Source organism: Euleptes europaea, chromosome 2, assembly GCF_029931775.1.
Source record: "Euleptes europaea isolate rEulEur1 chromosome 2, rEulEur1.hap1, whole genome shotgun sequence".
Classification (NCBI taxonomy): domain Eukaryota; kingdom Metazoa; phylum Chordata; class Lepidosauria; order Squamata; family Sphaerodactylidae; genus Euleptes; species Euleptes europaea.
Window position 1 is genome coordinate 3,723,885 of NC_079313.1, and position 19,408 is coordinate 3,743,292.

At 49.3% G+C, this 19,408-nt stretch overlaps 1 protein-coding gene across 1 annotated transcript in view; it reads right to left on the bottom strand.

Moving 5' to 3' along the window:
• KDM4B (lysine demethylase 4B) overlaps nt 1–19,408 on the bottom strand; it is a 200,668-nt gene that overhangs the window by 84,824 nt on the left and 96,436 nt on the right. The window contains exon 7 of the mRNA XM_056867633.1: nt 17,069–17,206. Coding sequence (XP_056723611.1) covers nt 17,069–17,206 — 138 coding nt within the window. The remainder of the gene's footprint in view (nt 1–17,068; nt 17,207–19,408) is intronic.

Sequence of the window (19,408 nt, forward strand, 5' to 3'; positions counted from 1 at the left end):
CAAGTCTACGGCTCTGACTGCAGCTGGAGACTCACTTTGTACCTATGGAGAGCCAGTGTGGTTTAGTGGTTAAGACCAGTGGTTTGGAGCGGTGGACTGATCTGGAGAACCGGGTTTGATTCCCTACTTCTCCACGTGAGTGGCGGAGGCTAATCTGGAGAACCGGGTTTGATTCCCTACTCCTACAGATGAGCAGCAGACTCTGATCTGGAGAACCGGATTGGTTTCCCCACTCCTCCACATGAAGCCAGTTGGGTGACCTTGGGCTAGTCACAGCTCTCTTAGAGCTCTCTCAGCCCCACTTACCTCACAAGGTGTCTGTTGTGGGGAGGGGAAGGGAATGTGATTGTAAGCCGGTTTGATTCTTCCTTAAGTGGGAGAGAAAGTCAGCATACAAAAAACAACTCTTCTTCTATGGCACAAATATTGCTGTTTAGGAAAAGGGGGACGCCATCAGCAGAGGTGGAACGGGGGTTGGGGGGACAGAGAGGGAATTGTGACTAATTTGCTAAAGAAATGACAGCCGCCACGTGCCAGTTCTGTCAGGCAAGGGGCATCTCGGTCTTTCTCCTAGCATGCCATTTAACACTCCATTTTCCTGAAGAGATCTACGACGATGACGTAAAGTGGCTCTTTCTCACACTGAACCACCCTCCTATCGCTTAAAAGGTCCCCAGGGTCTCGGGCTTGGCTGGCAGACCTGTGCAGAGAGCAACAGCGCATGTGAACAGGAACACTTGGCGCATTGTGCGCGGGTGCAGAAATCTTTTTCTCTGGACCTGGTACGGCATAAAACCTCTGCTGCCATCCAGAACTCTGCAGTTGCCCATGGAGCTGCTCGCCAGCAGGGGGCGCTCCACTGCGCTTCAGCAGATATTCAGCACATCCCCTCCCGCGGAAACACACGCAGTCACCCCTGCTTGCTTTACACCCCTCTGAAAGGGCTGGATCGGCTCTTCCTGTCCTCTCTCTTCTCTTCGGAGCCCCCCCCCCCTGCCAGCACCGCCAGCCCTGTCACACCAATTTCAGCAGACAAGGCAGCTGACGATAAAACTGCCAGCCGCACCGCTAACAAAGGCGGCGGGCGGGAGGGGGGAAGCAAGAATTGTTTTCCGGATTTAGGGCCTGGAGGGAAAGGGAAAGAGGAGTGGGGGGGGGGGGAAGAGGTCAGGCTAAGCAGCCGAGTGATTTAAACAGAGGCTGGAGGAGCACTGCAAACGGAGAACATGCTTCTTGGCTGTAGTGACACCACTTTAATGCACACATTTATCACTCGAAAGGGAAGGAAGCATGTGCAGGAGGTCCTTCAGTTTGCCCTCCTGCCCCCCACCCACAGCCTTATTTTCTTCTTGCTGCAGAAATCCTGAAACGTTTCTACTGAGCAAGCCGGCTCCCAACTCCAGTACAATAAAGACATGTTTAAATTGCACCGGTAACAGCGCTGGAGGACTCCTGTAGAGTTCGGAGCAAGCGAAAGCCGCAGAAGCCTGCAAGGGGGTGCGGAGCAGCTGCTGTCTCTTATGGGGGAGGGTAGGGTTTTAGATTCCAAAAGGATCCCTAATCAGCAACAGGAGCCATATTCTGAAGACAGCTGGCTCCATGCACACCCCCCCCCATCCAAGTCATTATATTAGGTGCTGTGGAACACAGGCAGGATAACACTGCTGCAGTTGTCTTGCTTGTGGGCTTCCCAGAGACACGTTTGGTTGCTGTGTGAACAGATTGCTGGACTTGATGGGCCTGGGTCTGATCCAGCAGGGCTTTACTGATGCTCTTATGTTCTAAGACTTTAAGAAGGGAGTGGACATGTTCATGGAAGAGAGGGCTATCCATGGCTACTAGTCAAAATGAATACTAATCATGATGCATACCTATTATCTCCAGGATCAGATGAGCATGCTGAATATATTAGGTGCTTTGGAACACAGGCAAGATAATACTGCTGCAGTTGTCTTGTTTGTGGGCTTCCAAGAGGCTCCTGGTTGGCCACTATGTGAACAGACTGCTGGACTTGATGGGCCTCGGCCTGATCCAGCAGGGCCTTTCTTGTGTTCCCCTGCCTGTGTTCCACGGCATCTAATATAATAGGCATGCTCCTCTGATCCTGGAGAGAACAGGTGTGCATCATGATTAGTAGCCATGGATAGCCTTCTCCTCCATGAACATGTCCACTCCCCTCTTAAAGCCTTCCAAGTTGGCAGCCATCACCACATCCTGGGGCAGGGAGTTCCACAATTGCATTGTGTGATGAAAAACTTCCTTTATCTGTTTTGAATCTCTCACCCTCCAGCTTCAGCAGATGACCCTGCGTACCAGTATTATGAGGGAGAAAAGCTTCTGCCTGTCCATTTTCTCCATACCATGAGTAATTTTACAGATCTCTATCATGTCTCCCCTTAACCACCTTTTTTTCAAGCTAAAGAGCCATAAACATTTTAACCGCTCCTCATAAAGCAGTTGCTCTAGCCCCCTGATCATTTTGGTTGCTCTTTTCTGCACCTTCTCAAGCTCTGCAATATCCTTTTTTTAGGTGTGGTGGCCAGAACTGCACACAGTATTCCAAGTGTGGTCTCACCATAGATTTGTACAAGGGCAGTACGAGTGATTTCCTGCTGGTGGGCAGAGAATAAGCCGAGGAGGCAACAACCCGGGGCCGAGCCATCTTTCAGTTAGCGGTTAGTGCTTTATCTAGCCGCAAAGCAGGCGACCTCTTCAGCCCCGCAAATCAGATGGGCGGTGAGGCAGAGAAGAGAGCGATCTCGGCATCCTGGATTCAAGTGGGTCAGGAGGAGTCGACACTTTCCTTTTCACGAGAGCTGCCTCATCCCCCCCCCCCGCCCCCGGGGCACACTGCCTGGGTAATCATCCAAAGCAAGCAAACTGATTAACCAAACAGGGAGAAGCAAGCAAACCTTGGAAGCAGCAGAACCAATCTGTAAAATTTATTCAGGAAATAATTAATGTTTAAAAAAACACAAGGAAGAAAAAGGTTGGGCATTAGCATAGTTCCCTCTCCTTGTTAAAACGGCCTCGAATGCTGAATTTAGAATATCCAAGGCTCCGTGTGTTCCACTCCACTCTCTCGGCCGCCTAATTCCATGCTGTGGAAATAAGTGCTAAATTGCTTCATTTATTCTAACTGTAGGACGAGGGGGATTTTAGCAGAAATCTTGAATGTCAGATAAGGAACTGAGGAGGCAGGCGGAAAAACAAAGAGGGGCAAACAGGGAGGGGGAGAAGAGGCAAGGAGTGTTCTCTCAAATGACCCCCTTGAGAAGTGTCTACGGCCATGTTCATATGAAAGCTAAGAGGTATATGGCACAAGATTATCCAAGGGATTTATGCTTTCAATTTACACTGTTCGTATACACCAGCGAGGTGTAGTGGTTAAGTGTGGACTTTAATCTGGAGATCTGGGTTTGATTCCCCACTCCTCCACCTGAGCGGCAGACGCTAATCTGGTGAACCGGGTTGGTTTCCCCACTCCCCACGAAGCCAGCTGGGTGACCTTGGGCCAGTCACGGTTCTCTCCAAGCTCTCTCAGCCCCGCCTACCTCACAAGGTGTCTGTTGTGGGGAGAGGAAGGGAAGGAGATTGTAAGCTAGTTTGAGACTCCTTAAAGGTAAAGCACCAGGTCACTACTGACTCATGGGGTGACGTCACATCCCGACGTTTACTAGGCAGACTGTGTTTACGGGATGGTTTGCCATTGCCTTCCCCAGTCATCTACATTTGACCCCCAGCAAGCTGGGTCCTCATTTTACCGACTTCAGAAGGATGGAAGGCTGAGTCGACCTTGAACCAACTACCTGAACCAACTTCTGTCGGGATTGAACTCAGGTTGTGAGCAGAGCTTTTGACTGCAGTACTGCAGCTTACTACTCTGCGCCATGGGGCTCTCTTGAGACTCCTTAACAGTAGAGAAAACCAGGATATAAAAACCAACCCTTCTTCTTCTTCTACGCTCTTGCAAGGCCTGTGAATGAAGACTGGCAGCCGCATCTACCTGCCTTTCTTCCTCCAACTTGGTGCCCGGAGAGCAGAAGAGGGGGTGGCTGACCTGTTAGCCATTGCATGAGAGTGCAACCGATGCAGCTTAATTGAGCAGTTGCCAGGGGGACACCCACACCCAAAGTCAATGGGGTTTCATCTGGCCATGCAAAAACCTTTAGCCGAGACTAGATTTAGCCTGAGCAGCTCTTCTTTTGACAGGCCGGTGGGCTGCTGTACTGCACACACCTGTCTACCTGTCTGCCTTCCCATCTAGCTGGCTATGCCTCCCTCTCGGCTGCGACAGACCTGCTGCCATGACTGCTGCCATGACTGAGCTTCCATGCACAAGGCCTTTTCTTCCTCACTTTTCAATGTTTTCAATCATTTTGCAAGGAAAAATAGCACACCCAAAATGCTAGAACGAATACTGTGTGCGATTCGGGACCCCCAGCCTTTTGGCGGAGATCAGAATCAATCAAATTTCAGCACTCTACGACGCAGCCCAAGGGCTACCACCAAAGCTAAAGTAACTTCTTCAATTCCTACTTCCAAGGTCCCGAAGGAGAATCATGTTCAGCAAAGTCACATAAACACACGAAGCTGCCTTATACTGAATCAGTCCCTTGGTCCGTCAAAGTAAGTATTGTCTACACAGACCGGCAGCGGCTCACCTGGGTCTCAGGCAGAGGTCTTTCCCATCACCTACTTGCCTGGTTCCTTTAACTGGAGGTGCTGGGGATTGAACCTGGGACCTTCTGCATGCCAAGCAGATGTTGCGCCACTGAGCCACGGCCCCTCCCCAAGTCAAATAAAGCTATCCTAGAGGTCTCCTCTGCACCGCTTGTAGTTGACAGAAGCATTTCGGTGAGGTCCTACTGAGTTAACGTTCCGAGATAATTATATAACCCTCATGCTTGAAAATACAAGCTGCTCAGGAACTGAGCTTATATGTTTTTTCTTCTTCTTTTAACTGGGGTTCATAACACCTGTTTCCTCCTCCTTTCCAAGTCATTGCTCACAGCGGTTTTGTCTGCTTTTTACACACCACCCTAAAGGTGGATGCATCCAGCGTGAACCTGGGGACCATTCACACACAGAGAGGAGCAGACCGCTAAGGTGGGGCCAGGGCCTACACTTGAAGGCTGCTTAACATGATCGTGTGATGATGTGTTGTGCCATGTGCTGGGGACGCGTCATGGAAATGTCATCTGCGCTGGAAAAGTGGCGAGTCAGCCCCTAGCCCTTCCAACACGGGCTGCCGTCAAGCCTGCTGCCACTGACGCTGTTCTGCCCACCACTCACATCTCCCAGCTTGGAAACCAGCTGAGTTTAGCTCAGCAGCCTCCAGCTGCTGGTACTGACTCTACATGTTGGGGCCAGGCATGAACCAGCCTTCAGTGAGAACACTTTTTTTTTTGGGGGGGGGGAGTGCCGTCAAGTCACAGCTGACTTATGGCGACCCCATAGGGTTTTCAAGGCAAAAGGCGTTGGGAGGTGGTTTGCCATTGCCTGCCTCCGCGTCACGAACCTGTTGTTTCTTTGGACCATCCAAATACTAACCAGGGCCAACCCTGCTTAGCTTCTGAGATATGACGAGACCGGGCTAGCCTGGGCCACCCAGGTCAGGACAAGAGACATTCAGAGGTGGTTTGTCATTGCCTGCCTCTGTGTAGCAACCCTGGACTTCCTTGGTGGTCTCCCATCCAAGTACTAACCAGGGCCGACCATGCTTAGCTTCCGAGACCTGAGAGATCAGGCTAGCCTGGGGCTATCCAGGTCAGGGCAGTGCGAACACTGCAGGGGTTCAAATGCATCAACTAAAGTAACCCTTTGCACTAATAGGGCCTCTTAACAAGAATCCCACAAAATGGGCGACTCGCAGCACTGAGGACTAAACGAAACAAGCTTAAAAAAAAAAAAAAAACCCTGCGCATTAGTCCTGGAACTGAAAATATGAGAACAGAGATCGGTGATGAACAGCTTGTCAAAGAGAGGGAGAAGGAGAGATGAATGCCACTTGTGCCCAGTGCATAAAACGGGAGTCAGGCGATGCGAGGAGGAAATTGACCCCATTCTGTATTGAGATAGATAATTTTAAGGCCTCTTAGGAGCAAATGGGAGATAAAAATGAAGCCACGAAAATATAAGACTGAGGTAGCACAGATGTTATCATCTTCCAGCACTTGCTACTATTAATGTAATAGGGAGAAGAAGAAATTGCTCTCATCCACCAATTTCCAGTCAAGGTTTGCAAAAGAAATAGAAAGCCTGATGTATGGGGGCAGCAGGAGGGGGGGGGAGACCCAATAATAATGCACAAGAGTTCCCAGAAGCAAATTGCTGCTTCAGCAAAAAAGCCTTTTAGAAGAAGCAGAAAGGAGACCGGTCCCTCTAGCATGCACAGCCTTAACAATTCCTACGACAGGGAGGGGCTGTGGCTCAGTGGCAGAGCATCTGCTTGGCATGCAGAAGGTCCCAGGTTCAATCCCCGGCATTTCCAGTTAAAGGGACGGGAAAGACTTCTGCCCAAGACCCTGGAGAGGGGCCGTGGCTCAGAGGTAGAGCATCTGCTTGGCATGCAGAAGGTCCTAGGTTCAGTCCCCGGCATCTCCAGTTAAAGGGACTAGGCAAGCAGGTGATGTGAAAGACCTCTGCCTGAGACCCTGGGGAGCTGCTGCTGGTCTGAGTCCATTTAAACTTTGTTGCAGGGACTGGCCTGTTTGTCCAATGTGAACCCTACTTATGACACACATAAATCTGTTTCTCACTAAGGGAACAGAACTTCACAGCTTCCTCTTCCCGTCCCTGTCCTGTCTCCTATACCATCAGCACAGGAATTTGCCATGAAGACAAATTTCCACATTTATTTATTTAAAGCCTTTATTGTCTGCTTTTCTTGCCTATGGAGATCAAAGAGGCTTACAATGTAAATAAAAGTACAGTACATAAGAATACATAAAACCAAAATTAAAAAAGAATGGCTTTAACCAAATCCAGTAGCAAATAAAACTGTCTTCGGCTGTCTCCAAAAGATGTTGCATAGCTATGATGCTTACAATCACCTTCCTCTCCACACAACAGATAGCCTGTGAGATAGGAGGGGCTGAGAGAGTTTGGAGAGAACTGTGACTGGCCCAAGGTCACCCAGCAGGCTTCATGGGGAAGAGCGGGGGAATCGAACCTGGTTCTCCAGATTAGAGTCCGCCACTCTTAACCACTACACCACACTGGCTCTCAGAGACCGCTCAATGAGCACAGCAACCCCATACCCACAACGGTCACTGTAACTTCAGTGGGGCCAGAGTGGACTTTCTGAATCCATGGCAACAGCCTCATTCTGTATCTATCTTTGACTGGGGTTAGGGGTTAGGAAGCTGACAAGTCAGCTCCGTCCCTAGGAACACCACCACCCCATGCCGGTGCCGCAGTTCTCTTCCGGTATTTACTACCCGGAGAGGCTGTACCGGCGGGGGAGCCCCACGCAGCTCTACAGCGTCCAGGCGTCAACGGGAATGCCCTCCACGCCATCGTAAGTGCCCCTTATACTGTGATAAGTGGGCATTTACGCTGGCGCAGGGTCATGCTGCCTCCACCTTCATCTAAATCTAATCCAACTTTCCCCTTATGATACATTTTGCATACAGATTGAAGAGACAAGAGGGGTCTGGAGACCAAGTCCTATGAGGAAAGGTTGAAGGAGCTGCGTATGTTTAGCCTGAAGAGGAGAAGACTGAGAGAGGATATGATAACCAACTTCAAGTCCATCAAGGGCTGTCATATAGAGAAGGGTCCCGAGTTGTTTTCTGTTGCCCCAGAAGGTTGGACTAGAACCAACGGGTTGAAATGAAATCAAAAGAGTTCCCGTCTAGACATTAGGAAGAATTTCCTAACAGTTAGAGTGGTTCCTCAGCGGAACAGGCTTCCTCGGGAGGTGGTAAATGCTCCTTCCCTGGAGGTTTTGAAGCAGAGGCTAGATGGCCATCTGTCAGCAATGCTGATTCTGTGACTGTAGGCAGTTCATGAGAGGGAGGGCATCTTGGCCATCTTCTGGGCATGGAGTAGGGGTCACTGGGGGTGTGGGGGGGAAGGTAGTTGTGAATGTCCTTCCTTGTGCAGGAGGTTGGACTAGATGACACTGGTGGTCCCTTCCAACTCTGTGATTCTGTGATTCTATGAAAATACATCTTTGTCCGACACCTTTGCCGATGGGGATCCAGCACTTCCACGGGAACCTCAACCTGGGATAAGGCCTGGGACGCATAACCGTCTTTGAACACCTTTTATTAACAATCTTTCACTGCACAGCTGCGTTTTGGAACTCGGCTGGCTGAAACCCCCACCCCCCACTCCTGAAACAGGCAAGAGCCCAGAGAGGAGGTCCAACAGAACCACGAGTCAAAGGCTGCTAATAGGGGGGAGGCAAAACGACTGAAGGGTTTTGGCTTGTTTATTAATTTCCTCAAAGCAACGGCTCAGAAAGCTTATCGAAAAGGAAGAAAATGGACGAGCAGGGGAAGAGGAGCGGAGCGGCATCTCAACACTATCGCCGTTGCGGCATTATCGCTGCGTGACAGACGCCGTAATGAGCAATCCGCGAGCAGCCAAGGAGAGACAGGATTTGAAGCAATGCAAAAAAAATAAAATTAAGCACAGAGTAAACAGCGAGACGTTACCTGTTACTTACAGAGCAAGCCTTGCTGTGCAAGGAGGCATTTTTTGACAGAGTCCCCGCTGCTGCATTCTGTAAGGGTCGGGGAGCGAGAAATTAATTCTAACGCTCGACTCAGAAACAGGCGGGCGGGCAGACAGGCAGCGGCTCTTGACAGAACCCAGCGTCGAGGAACCAACACACACCTCTTGAGACAAAGAGGAGGAGAAAGGAAGGTTACTAACCAGCTAACAAGGGCTGAAGCAGCACCTGCAGGCCCAAAAGGGCCTTTGGGGGCTTGGATACAAGGAAGAATGGAGCGGGCTGGGACAAGGAATCAGGGACTCCGGCCTAAGAGACCCATCCTCATTATCCCACACTCCGCAAAGACAGAATGTTTTAAGAAAGGGTAATGTTTTCACCCATTTGCAATCTAGCTCTGTGAAGGAGACAACTGAACACACAAGGCTGCCTTATACTGAATCAGACCCTTGGTCCATCAAAGTCAGTATTGTCTACTCAGTCTGGCAGCGGCTTTCCAGGGTCTCAGGCACAGGTCTTTCCTATCACCTACTTGCTTAGTCCCTTTAACTGGAGATCCCAGGGACTCCCACTCCCCAACGAGGGAAATGTTTTCTGCTTTGTAATAGCCCATTACTAGGAATACCATTGCAAGCTTCCCTTGTGTGCGAGTGATTGTGTGTGTGAGAGAAAGACACACAGAGAACGTATGCATCCCAGACTGAGCTTCTCATACTGCTTACACAAGAGCTTGAAATTCAAAAACCTGCACTCTGTATCAACTGACTCTGGTCCAATAAAAGCTACCATATTATCTGAGCCCACTGCTGTCTGAGATTTGCTTACCTAAGCACAGCACAAGTTCAAGGAATGGGGAGGAGGTGTGTCTCAGTGGAAGAGCATCTGCTTGGCATGCAGAAGGTCCCAGGTTCAATCCCCAGCATCTCCAGTTAAAGGGCCTGGGCAAGCAGGTGATGTGAAAGGCCCCTGCCTGAGACCCTGGAGAGCAGCTGTCAGTCTGAGTATACTCACTTTGAGTATACTGACTTGAGTATACTGACTTTGATGGACCGAGGGTCGGATTCGGCAGAAAGCAGCTTCATGTGTTCATGCGCAACACACAATACCCATAAAGAGAGAAAGGGGCATGCCTTGTGCTAATCTCTTGGACTATGGAACAATGACCTGTCGGTGAGCAGCTGAGAAGGGAAAGCTGCTTCCTGCTTTCTAGCCAAATATTCCTGCTTCGCTCTCTTGGGGGGGGGGGTGCATGAGCAGACAACCTCCTCTCCCCCTCCCACATGAGCGCATACCAGCTCCTGTACTAAACTGTGGAAACTAAGGTCGCATCCAAGTGCAATGTCACTCACAGGTGTGGGAAAACTAACATTTATAAGCTGGTTTGATTCTTCCTTAAGTGGTAGAGAAAGTCGGCATATAAAAACCAACTCTTCTTCTAGGAGTACGGGTAACTCTCTTTCTCAAAATAGCCAATTTTGCACCTTTATGAGTTCATTTCCTGTTATTACTGTCACTTACAATTAGGGCAGAACCAACTTCTAATGAGGCAATAATTACACTCCCTCTGTGTGCTTTTGTGCAGCGCAGGGGTCTGCTGTAGCTGGCAGTACTTTCCACCCAGAGAGTTATTAGTGCTGCTAGCTTTAGGCTTGCGCAGGATCATTCAAGCCTGGGTAACTCAGGAATGCTCTGGCAAAAGATGTCCAGCCCATCTGCAGCAACGGAAATGCAAGAGTTCCAGAAATTGAAATCATGGAGGGAACTGGTTTCTGCCTCTTTAAACCAGGAGGGGGGGGGGTTACAAAATCTATGAAATGTTCTTATCAAATGTTAACTTAGGCAGATCATGAGAGGGAGGGCAGGAAGGGTTGTGTCACTGTTTGACTCTCATGGCCCTTTCTTACATGCCCAGGGTAATGCCGATCGCTGCTTTGGGGTCAGGAAGCAGTTTTCCTCCAGGCCAGATTGGCCAGGGATCCTGGAGAGTTGCTGGGTTTTTTCTGCCATCTTCTGGGCTTGAAGTAGTGGTCACTGGGGGTGTGGGGAGGGTAGGCAGTTGTGAATGTCCTGCATTGTGCAGGGGGTTGTACTAGATGACCAATCATAGAATTGGAAGGAACCACCAGGGTCAACTAGTCCAACCCCCCTGCACAATGCAGGAAACGCACAACTACCTCCCCCCCACAACCCCCGTGACCCCTACTCCATGCCCAGAAGATGGCCAAGGTGCCCTCCCTCTCATCATCTGCCTAAGGTCATAGAATCAGCATTGCTGACAGATGGCCACCTAGCCTCTGCTTAAAAACCTCCAGGGAAGGAGAGCTCACTACCTCCCGAGGAAGCCTGTTCCACCGAGGAACCAAAACAACCCGGCATTAAAGGCGGAGCTGCAAGCTGCTGCCCTCTTGAGATCCTGAAGTATCTTTTGGCTTCTGCTGGCTGTGAAACTCAGGAGCCAGGGAAAGCAGGAAATGGAAACCTTGCAGTAAACCAAGGGAAGGGTGTTTCATCTGGTCCCAGGATCATGCAGGGCAGCTTCAGCATCTCTACAATGGAGCAGCTGCAAATTTAGATATTCAGTGCCTTTGAGTTCAATGTCATTGCATCACCAAAAAGAGCAGCCGTGCCTTCCTATACACAAACTTACCTGGGAATAAGCCCCTGTTAACTCAGTAGGAGCATGCCTATTATATTAAGTGCCGTGGAACACGGGTAGGATAATGCTGCTGCAGCTGTCTTGTTTGTGAGCTTCCTGGAGGTACCTGGTTGGCCCGTGTGAACAGACTGCTGGATTTGATGGGCCTGGGTCTGATCCAGCATAGCCTTTCTTATGTTCTTATGGGATTTGTTTCCGAGTAATCATGTATGAGACAGTATACCACAGTATCACAGTAACCGTCAAATCATAAATAAGGACAGCAAATATTTGTGCGCTAGGTTTATGACCTATGCTAGCACAAGACATAAAATATTCTTGGTATAGTGTTAAAATCTCTCTCTTGTAGGAATGTTTGAAACTATCCATAGCGTCCTATTCTAAAATTTCACTTGGGGCTTCCTGGACTTCAAGAAACAGAAAGCTCGAGAGCATGAATGGAATCGGGCTCCTCCACCCTTTTCAGGCTCGTGTGTTTCTTTGATTGTGCGTGTTTTCAAAAATTCAAAAGATTCTTTCAGTTGCGGCAGAAGATGGGAGTAACCAGCGGCAAGAAAGAGGCGAGAGGGGCTGGAGGCTGCGTTACATAAAGGCCTCATGCCACTCTGTCACGGGAGGAGACGCTCCCTGGCTCCCCAGATTGCGCTTCTCGACCAAACACCAGAAGATGCTCAGCCGTCTGCAGTATTCGCCAGTCAACACTAGTTACCACTAATGCCGCCCACTTTGAATCTTGGCTCTAAGGGATTTGCAGCAGTGCAAACACGATATGACACCATTCTTCAAAACTATTGCTTTTTAAAGTATTTCACTCTTCATTTTGAAAGAGACAATATTTGCGCCCGGCACACACACATAGACACACACACATACACACACACACACACCAGTTTTCATTTCAGGCTCTTGGGACGGGCACTGGAGAGTGCCATATCTCTGAATAGTTCGGGAAGAGAAAGCTAAGAGATGAAGCAGTATAGGGGACTGTTAACTCACACGTGTGAATGTGAATGAACCAGGGCAGAGGCACAAATGCCGCAGCACAGACATATTATCGTGCGTGTCTGTATGGGTCATCAAGTCACTTCTGATTTATGGTGACCTTATGAATTAATAACTCCAAAACATGCAAACAGCCTTGCTCAGGTCTTGCAAATGGAGGGACTTTCCTTCCTTGATTGAGTCAATCCATTTCATGTTGGATCTTCCTCTTTTCCTGCTGCCTTCAAGGCCCTTGTCTTTTCCAGCGAGTTTTCTCTTCCCATAGTGTGACCAAAGTAAAAACGTAAGTACATAAGGTGCTGCTGGATCAGACAAAGGCCCATCAAGTCCAGCAGTCTGTTGACACACAGTGGCCAACCAGGTGCCTCTAGGAAGCCCACAAACAAGACGACTGCAGCAGCACCTCATATAATAGGCCCGCTCCTCTAATACCGGAGAGAATAGGGATGCATCATGACTAGTATCCATTTTGACTAGTGGCCATGGATAGCCCCGTCCTCCATAAGAACATAAGAAAAGCCCTTCTGGATCAGACCAAGGCCCATCAAGTCCAGGAGTCTGTTTACACACAGTGGTCAACCAGGTGCCTCCAGGAAGCCCGCAAACAATACAGTTTACTCAGCTCCGTTTACATAAAGTTCATGCAGCCAAAGAATAAAGCGGGACGCCTGCTTCCCCTCTCTGACTTCCCTCTGCCCGGAGTGGCACTGAGACGCTCCCCTCGCTGCTTGTTCAGTAATTTCACGCTACGGCGCCCGACAATGTAAGCAGGGAGCTCGATCTGAAGGCGCCACTTCCCAAATGTCACTTGTTTGTGAACACATGGCTGAGCCCAAAATCGCTTTTAATATTAGAGCAATTGCCTGCTGGCATCGCCGTAGTTAAGACTCCTGTCAGAATTTCCATGACAAACTGCCATTTTCCAGGGTCGGCAACAATGAACCCGAAAGACGCGGGGCCGAAAACCTGGCGTGCGAGGTCACAGCACAGACACGATCGTGGTCTTTAAAGCCTCCCGTAAAATTCGCTTCACCATTTTTTTGTGGGGGGGGGGGAGATGCCTAAGTCACATAATCTCTTTTGACTTGCTGGCTTTTCCCCTTACGGCTTCACCTCCACTGCAAAATTGAGTTATAACTTATAATCATCCAGTTGGAAGGGACCACCAGGGTCATCTAGTCCGACCCCCTGCACAATGCAGGAAATTCACAACTACCTCCTCTCCCCCCACACCCCCAGTAACCCCTACTCCATGCTCAGAAGATGGCCAAGATGCCCTCCCTCTCATCATCTGCCTAAGGTCACAGAATCAGCATTGCTGACAGATGGCCATCTAGCTTCTGCTTAAAAACCTCCAGGGAAGGAGAGCTCACCACCTCCCGAGGAAGCTAATCTGGTGAACCGGGTTGGTTTTCCCACTCCTACACATGAAGCCTGCTGGGTGACTTTGGGCTAGTCACAGCTCTCTTAGAGCTCTCTCAGCCCCACTTACCTCCTAGGGTGTCTGTTGTGGGGAGGGGAAGAGAAGGTGATGATTCTTTCCCAAGTGGTAGAGAAAGTCGGCATATAAAAACCAACTCTTCTTCTTGTAGTAAATCACACACCCACAATCACAGAGAGAGAGTGAGTTTGGGATCCTGGGAGAAAGCCCTACTTTGGGAATGTTCATGCCGCTTAAGAGCCAATTAAGAGCCAGCATGGCGTAGTGGTTAAGAGCGGTGGACCTGGAGAACCGGGTTTGATTTCCCACTCCTCCACATGAAGCCTGCTGGGTGACCCTGGGCCAGTCACAGTTCTCTCCGAACTCTCTCAGCCCCACCTACCTCACAAGGTGTCTGTTGTGAGGAAGGGAACACGATTGTAAGACAGATTGAGGCTCCTTAGAGAAAATTGGGGTATAAAAACCAACTCTTCTTCTTCAACCCCTTTTATTAGGCTCTACCCAGTTTTGTTTTTGAACACAAGCTAGGAGCATTACAAGCTGCAAATGTGTTTACAAAGATCAGTTGTATATAAATTTTATTCTTTCTGTAATTAATGTTTCCTTTATGTACCTACTGGTTGTGGACTGTTATAATAAAGAACTGAGAACTGAGATTGTAAGCTGCTTTGAGACTCCTTAAAGGTAGAGAAAATAGGGGTATAAAAACCAATGCTTCTTCTTAGCAGTCTCCAGTTACGGAGAGATGCTCCTTTGGGTAATTTTTTCCCAGCAAAAGAAGTGAAAGCATGTTAAGGATTTGTTAAAAGAACTACAAGGCTTACCTGCGAGAATTAATTTTGTGAACAAGAATGCAAGCCGTAGGCACACCCAGTGAGAAAGACCCCTTGGGAAATGACCAACACAGGCTCCAGGCACAGAGCCACAGGTGTCCCTTTATGGGCAATTCACCCTGTTCTAGTGGAACACTAATAAACACTGTTCAAGCAAGTTCCCGAGCTTCCCATAAACTACTTGGCTATGTCGACCAATACCCCTCCCGTGCCAGGAGGAGGATCCACGAAGACAAAAAGCCAATCGTCAAACGAGACAAGCCAAAACGGGGGCCCTGCCTGATTAAATTCCCCTCCTGCTCCGAGCCGTATCTCGATGCCCAACGGAATTTCCATCAAACGGCTGAACATCTCCGCCAAGTTATGTCGATGGGAAAGAAAATTGTCAAGATTTACTTCTGTGGAATTGAGGGGAGGATTTATTTTAGAACCAGCGTGGAGAGTTCAGATGTCAAAAATCTGTCAGTTTGTAATAGGCCCCTGGAGAAGCAGGGCTAAGAATTACTGGGGGGAAAGGGAAAAAAATGAGAGGACACATCTCACCCCCCGTTCTCCAGAGATAGGCTTTGCTTCACAAAGGATGAGCTTGCTATGATGGGTGACCACTACGTACAACTTATCTGCGCCTGCTCAGGTAGTGAAGAGGCGACATATGGGAGAAAAGAGGAACCGTTTGCGTACCTCTCTGCAAGGGAAGTGGAGTCCTGAGCAGAGGCAGAGTAGATTGTATCAGTCTGGTAAAAGAGAAGGTACAGGAGGAGGGAGGGAGGAAATAAAAGCCATTTGGACTAGTGATAATCTGGGAGTTCTCAGCCAGCTTCTACAAAAGATTCAGGATGCCAAAGGAGGCGCAGCGCATGTTGACGCCTCCACGGAGTACACTTCCGTGGCTTCATAAACAGCCGCTCGTGGTGATGAACTAGCAGCACCAATTAATTTTGAAGCGAGCGGGGACGGCCTGGTGGGCAGCTCGGCAGTGTACGCCGGGTGGAAGACAGCAGACGGAACCGCGGCTTCAAACGCTGCCAAGTCGCCAGGCAGCGCGGCGGGGAGGCTGGAGCGGGAGAGGCTGCCAGGTTTTCAAACATGTCTCCAGTCTGTTGCGAGCAATCAGGGCAACAGACACCCCCCCCCAAAAGCAAAACATTCTGTTGGATTTCACCCCCAGGGAACAGTAATTAGTAGCTGCTGCAGCCCATTCTGAGGTCGGGGTGAGAAGTCACAACAAAACTGCCTTTCCATCCACCTGCATTTCCTCCCCGTGCTCACCTGTGTGAGCCGGAGCGGAGGGCAGATACAGAAATACATTTATGAGGCAGCCCGTTCATGATCCCTGTTATGGAGCAAGAAGGGTGGCTTGCAAATGGCGAGCCAGCCTTGGGAATGGGCATCCCCTACCCCCTCTCTCTCATCTGCAGCACAAATTACACGAAATAAAGCATAAAAGGCCACAAACCAACTTATTCATAAACAATATGCTATGTATTTCTTATTAGCATATACTCATTGATACCCTACATGTATGTAAATAGAATCATAGAATAGAATCATAGAGTTGTAAGGGACCACCAGGGTCATCTAGTCCAACCCCCTGCACAATGCAGGAATTTCACAACCACCTTCCCCCACACCCCCAGCGACCCCTACTCCATGCCCAGAAGATGGCCAAGATGCCCTCCCTCTCATGAACTGCCTAAGGTCATAGAATCAGCATTGCTGACAGATGGCCATTATAACCAAAGACAAATAGTGTCCATGTGATGATTAAGAAGCAAAAGGCCAAATTCCAGTCTCTGGAAGAACAACAAAGATGTTCCTTGACAGGTGGTCTCCAATTCATGAGCGATTATAATGGTTCATTGGGCTGATGAAGTATATCTTATATGAAACCGTGTGATTCCGGAAATACTGTTCCCGTTTTCATGAGTTTTTTTGGATCATGCATAAATTGGCTCCCTGAAGAGTGGATGACCACGTGGGACCGTCAAGGAAAACCTTGGTTGGTTTGTGGCCATTTATGCTTTGAGTATATCTACTGTGGTTGCATAAATTGGTGAGTTTTGTTGTTTGTTGGACAAATTACACGGCCACCTTTCCCTCGAGAGGCCTAACCCGGATTTGGCATTCTATATGCTGCGGATGGAACCACAGTCAATAACAGACAAGTTCGCAAACCCTAACTCAGGAGAAAGCCGCTTAGGCAAGGCACTGACGGGCATCTAGCGCTAAACCCTGGTAAAGCCAAACGAAAGGAAAAGCGTCGGGCATCTGAACTCTGCAGGGGAAGCAGGGAGTGCTCCCGAGGATGGCTCCAAATATGCGACCCACAGCCTGCAGGGCACCAGCATGGCCTCTGCGCCACACACTTCTTGTTCCCCTCTGCAGGCACCACTCCCAGGCCACATTCCTCTGCTTTCCCCTAGCTAAGAAGCCTCAAGACGCAGGGGGCTTACCTGGGTGGCCATCTTGCCGTAGTCAATCCACCGCAGTGTGGCGAAGTTGGTGGACTCGGCACAGTTGAAGCCGTGGTTGAATCCGGCGTGGTAGCCGTAAGGAAATGTAATCATGAACTCACCCGCTTCTTGGGTGATCTGAAAGAAGAACAGCTGATTTTTAGAAGTGAATTGGATGCAATTTACACAGAGTCGCACCAGGAGGAGTCCCTGCAGCCACACATATGCACGCCACAGGCTACAGTGGCCCTACAGTTAGCCCCCTCCCCACGATTCTATGCCCTGTGCGTCTCATCAGACCTTTCCGTATTAGGATTTTTCATCTCGAAGCTCCCAGAAGCACAAACAGGAGATCCATGCCTCCTCACTTTAGAAATGGCCTATCCCAGATGCCCTCTTTCCCCTGCCCGGTCCATGGGCAGCAAGATGGTGACCGCCACTGGGGTCGTTCAGGTAGTAAAGCCACATATACCCTTGGTTAAGTTTCCAGGACAGAACAAATATTCCCAAACTTAAAATGCAGGAATCTCTGCAGTCAAGGGTGCCTCCACTCCATCCTTCAACCTCACAACAGTCCACAGGAGGTGGGCCGCTGTCCTATCAAAATATTTCATCCATTAGTAGATCACAAGCCACACCAGACACTTCAGAACTATTACGAACATAACCTACAAAATACCGGGGGAAACCACTGTCAGTTGAAGAGATGGAATACATCCAATGTAGAGGAGAACAAACTAACATCCAGGCTGTCAAAGAAATGGGGGGCAGATCGGTGCTTAGCGTCACTCCTCAGCTTGGGTTGGGATGGCCAGCTCTTATCAGCCTCTACCATAATATCGTGACCTGCCGCTAATGTAGAAAATGGGAGGGGGGCTTCACAGAGGCAAGCATCTCTGTCTAGAAGGATGTAGACAAGCTGGACTGTGTCCACAGGAGGGCAACCAAGATGGTGAGGGGTCTGGAGACCAAGTCTTATGAGGAAAGGTTGAAGGAGCTGGGTATGTTTAGCCTGAAGAGGAGAAGACTGAGAGGTGATATGATAACCATCTTCAAGTACTTGAAGGGCTGTCATAGAGAGGAGGGTGCCGAGTTGTTTTCTGTTGCCCCAGAAGGTCGGACAAGAACCAGGGGGTTGAAATTAAATCAAAAGAGTTTCCATCTAGACATTAGGAAGAATTTCCTAACAGTTAGAGCGGTTCCTCAGTGGAACAGGCATCCTCAGGAGGTGGTGAGCTCTCCTTCCATGGAGGTTTTTAAGAAGAGGTTAGATGGCCATCTGTCAGCAATGCTGATTCTGTGACCTTAGGCAGATGATGAGAGGGAGGGCATCTTGGCCATCTTCTGGGCATGGAGTAGGAGTAACTGGGGGTGGGTGGGGGGTAGGTAGTTGTGAATTTCCTGCATTGTGCTGGGGGTTGGATTAAATGGCCCTAGTGGTCCCTTCCAACTCTATGATTCTATGACAGATTGCACGTTTCTGGTAAAACTTGTCCCAGTAAATGTGCCGTATTTGGAAATACGGCACCAAGATACATCGTCTGATTCTGAGTCAGTTTCAGTTGCCGGATTTTGCAGACAGATTTGAGAAGTCCCAAACTGACACACAACGTCCGATGACATCATTTCTGATGCAAGGGGACACCAGAAAAGAAGAAATGGGGCTGGGGGAGGAGCAGCCCATGTGGGGGTCCAAAGGACGAGCAGCTCCAGACCCCTGAACTGAATGTCACGTACGCAGGTGGCCAAAGTCCCAGAAATCCGCACTGCACGGATCTGAGCTGTGAAAAGCTCCAAATTGATACGTAAATTTGCGCTGCAGGACAAGCAAATGCCAGAGGAACACGGCGCAGTTTAATTGCCTACCAAAAAAACACGCAAAACAGAAACTCTGCTTTCCACTTTCCGCGTGTCTCTCTGAGGTGCTATTTCTTCTCTTCTAAATCACTCTCCCTTCACTTCAATTACGCATGTGAGACAACTCAATCAGCAGAACCAGAGAAGGACTCGAGAGCCGAGTAAACATCCAGCGAATGAGACTGAAGAGGCACAATGTCAAGCACCAATTTCATATCCCTTGTATCTGCAGCTGTGTCAGCCCTTGGCCCACAGAACCAGAAATCACCACAAAGTCTTATAGAGTCCAAACAGATGGCTTTTACTGATCAAATAGGCATACAGTGCAAACGAATAAAATGACAGCTATGAAAGGCTCACTAGCTGGGAGATATTATAAGGCAGGAAAGGCGGGAGATTACACGCAGGAATACAGTTTCCCAGGAGCTGAGTTCCCAGGCTTAGGCATGCGACCTTGGGGGGCAGACAATACAGCACAGAGAC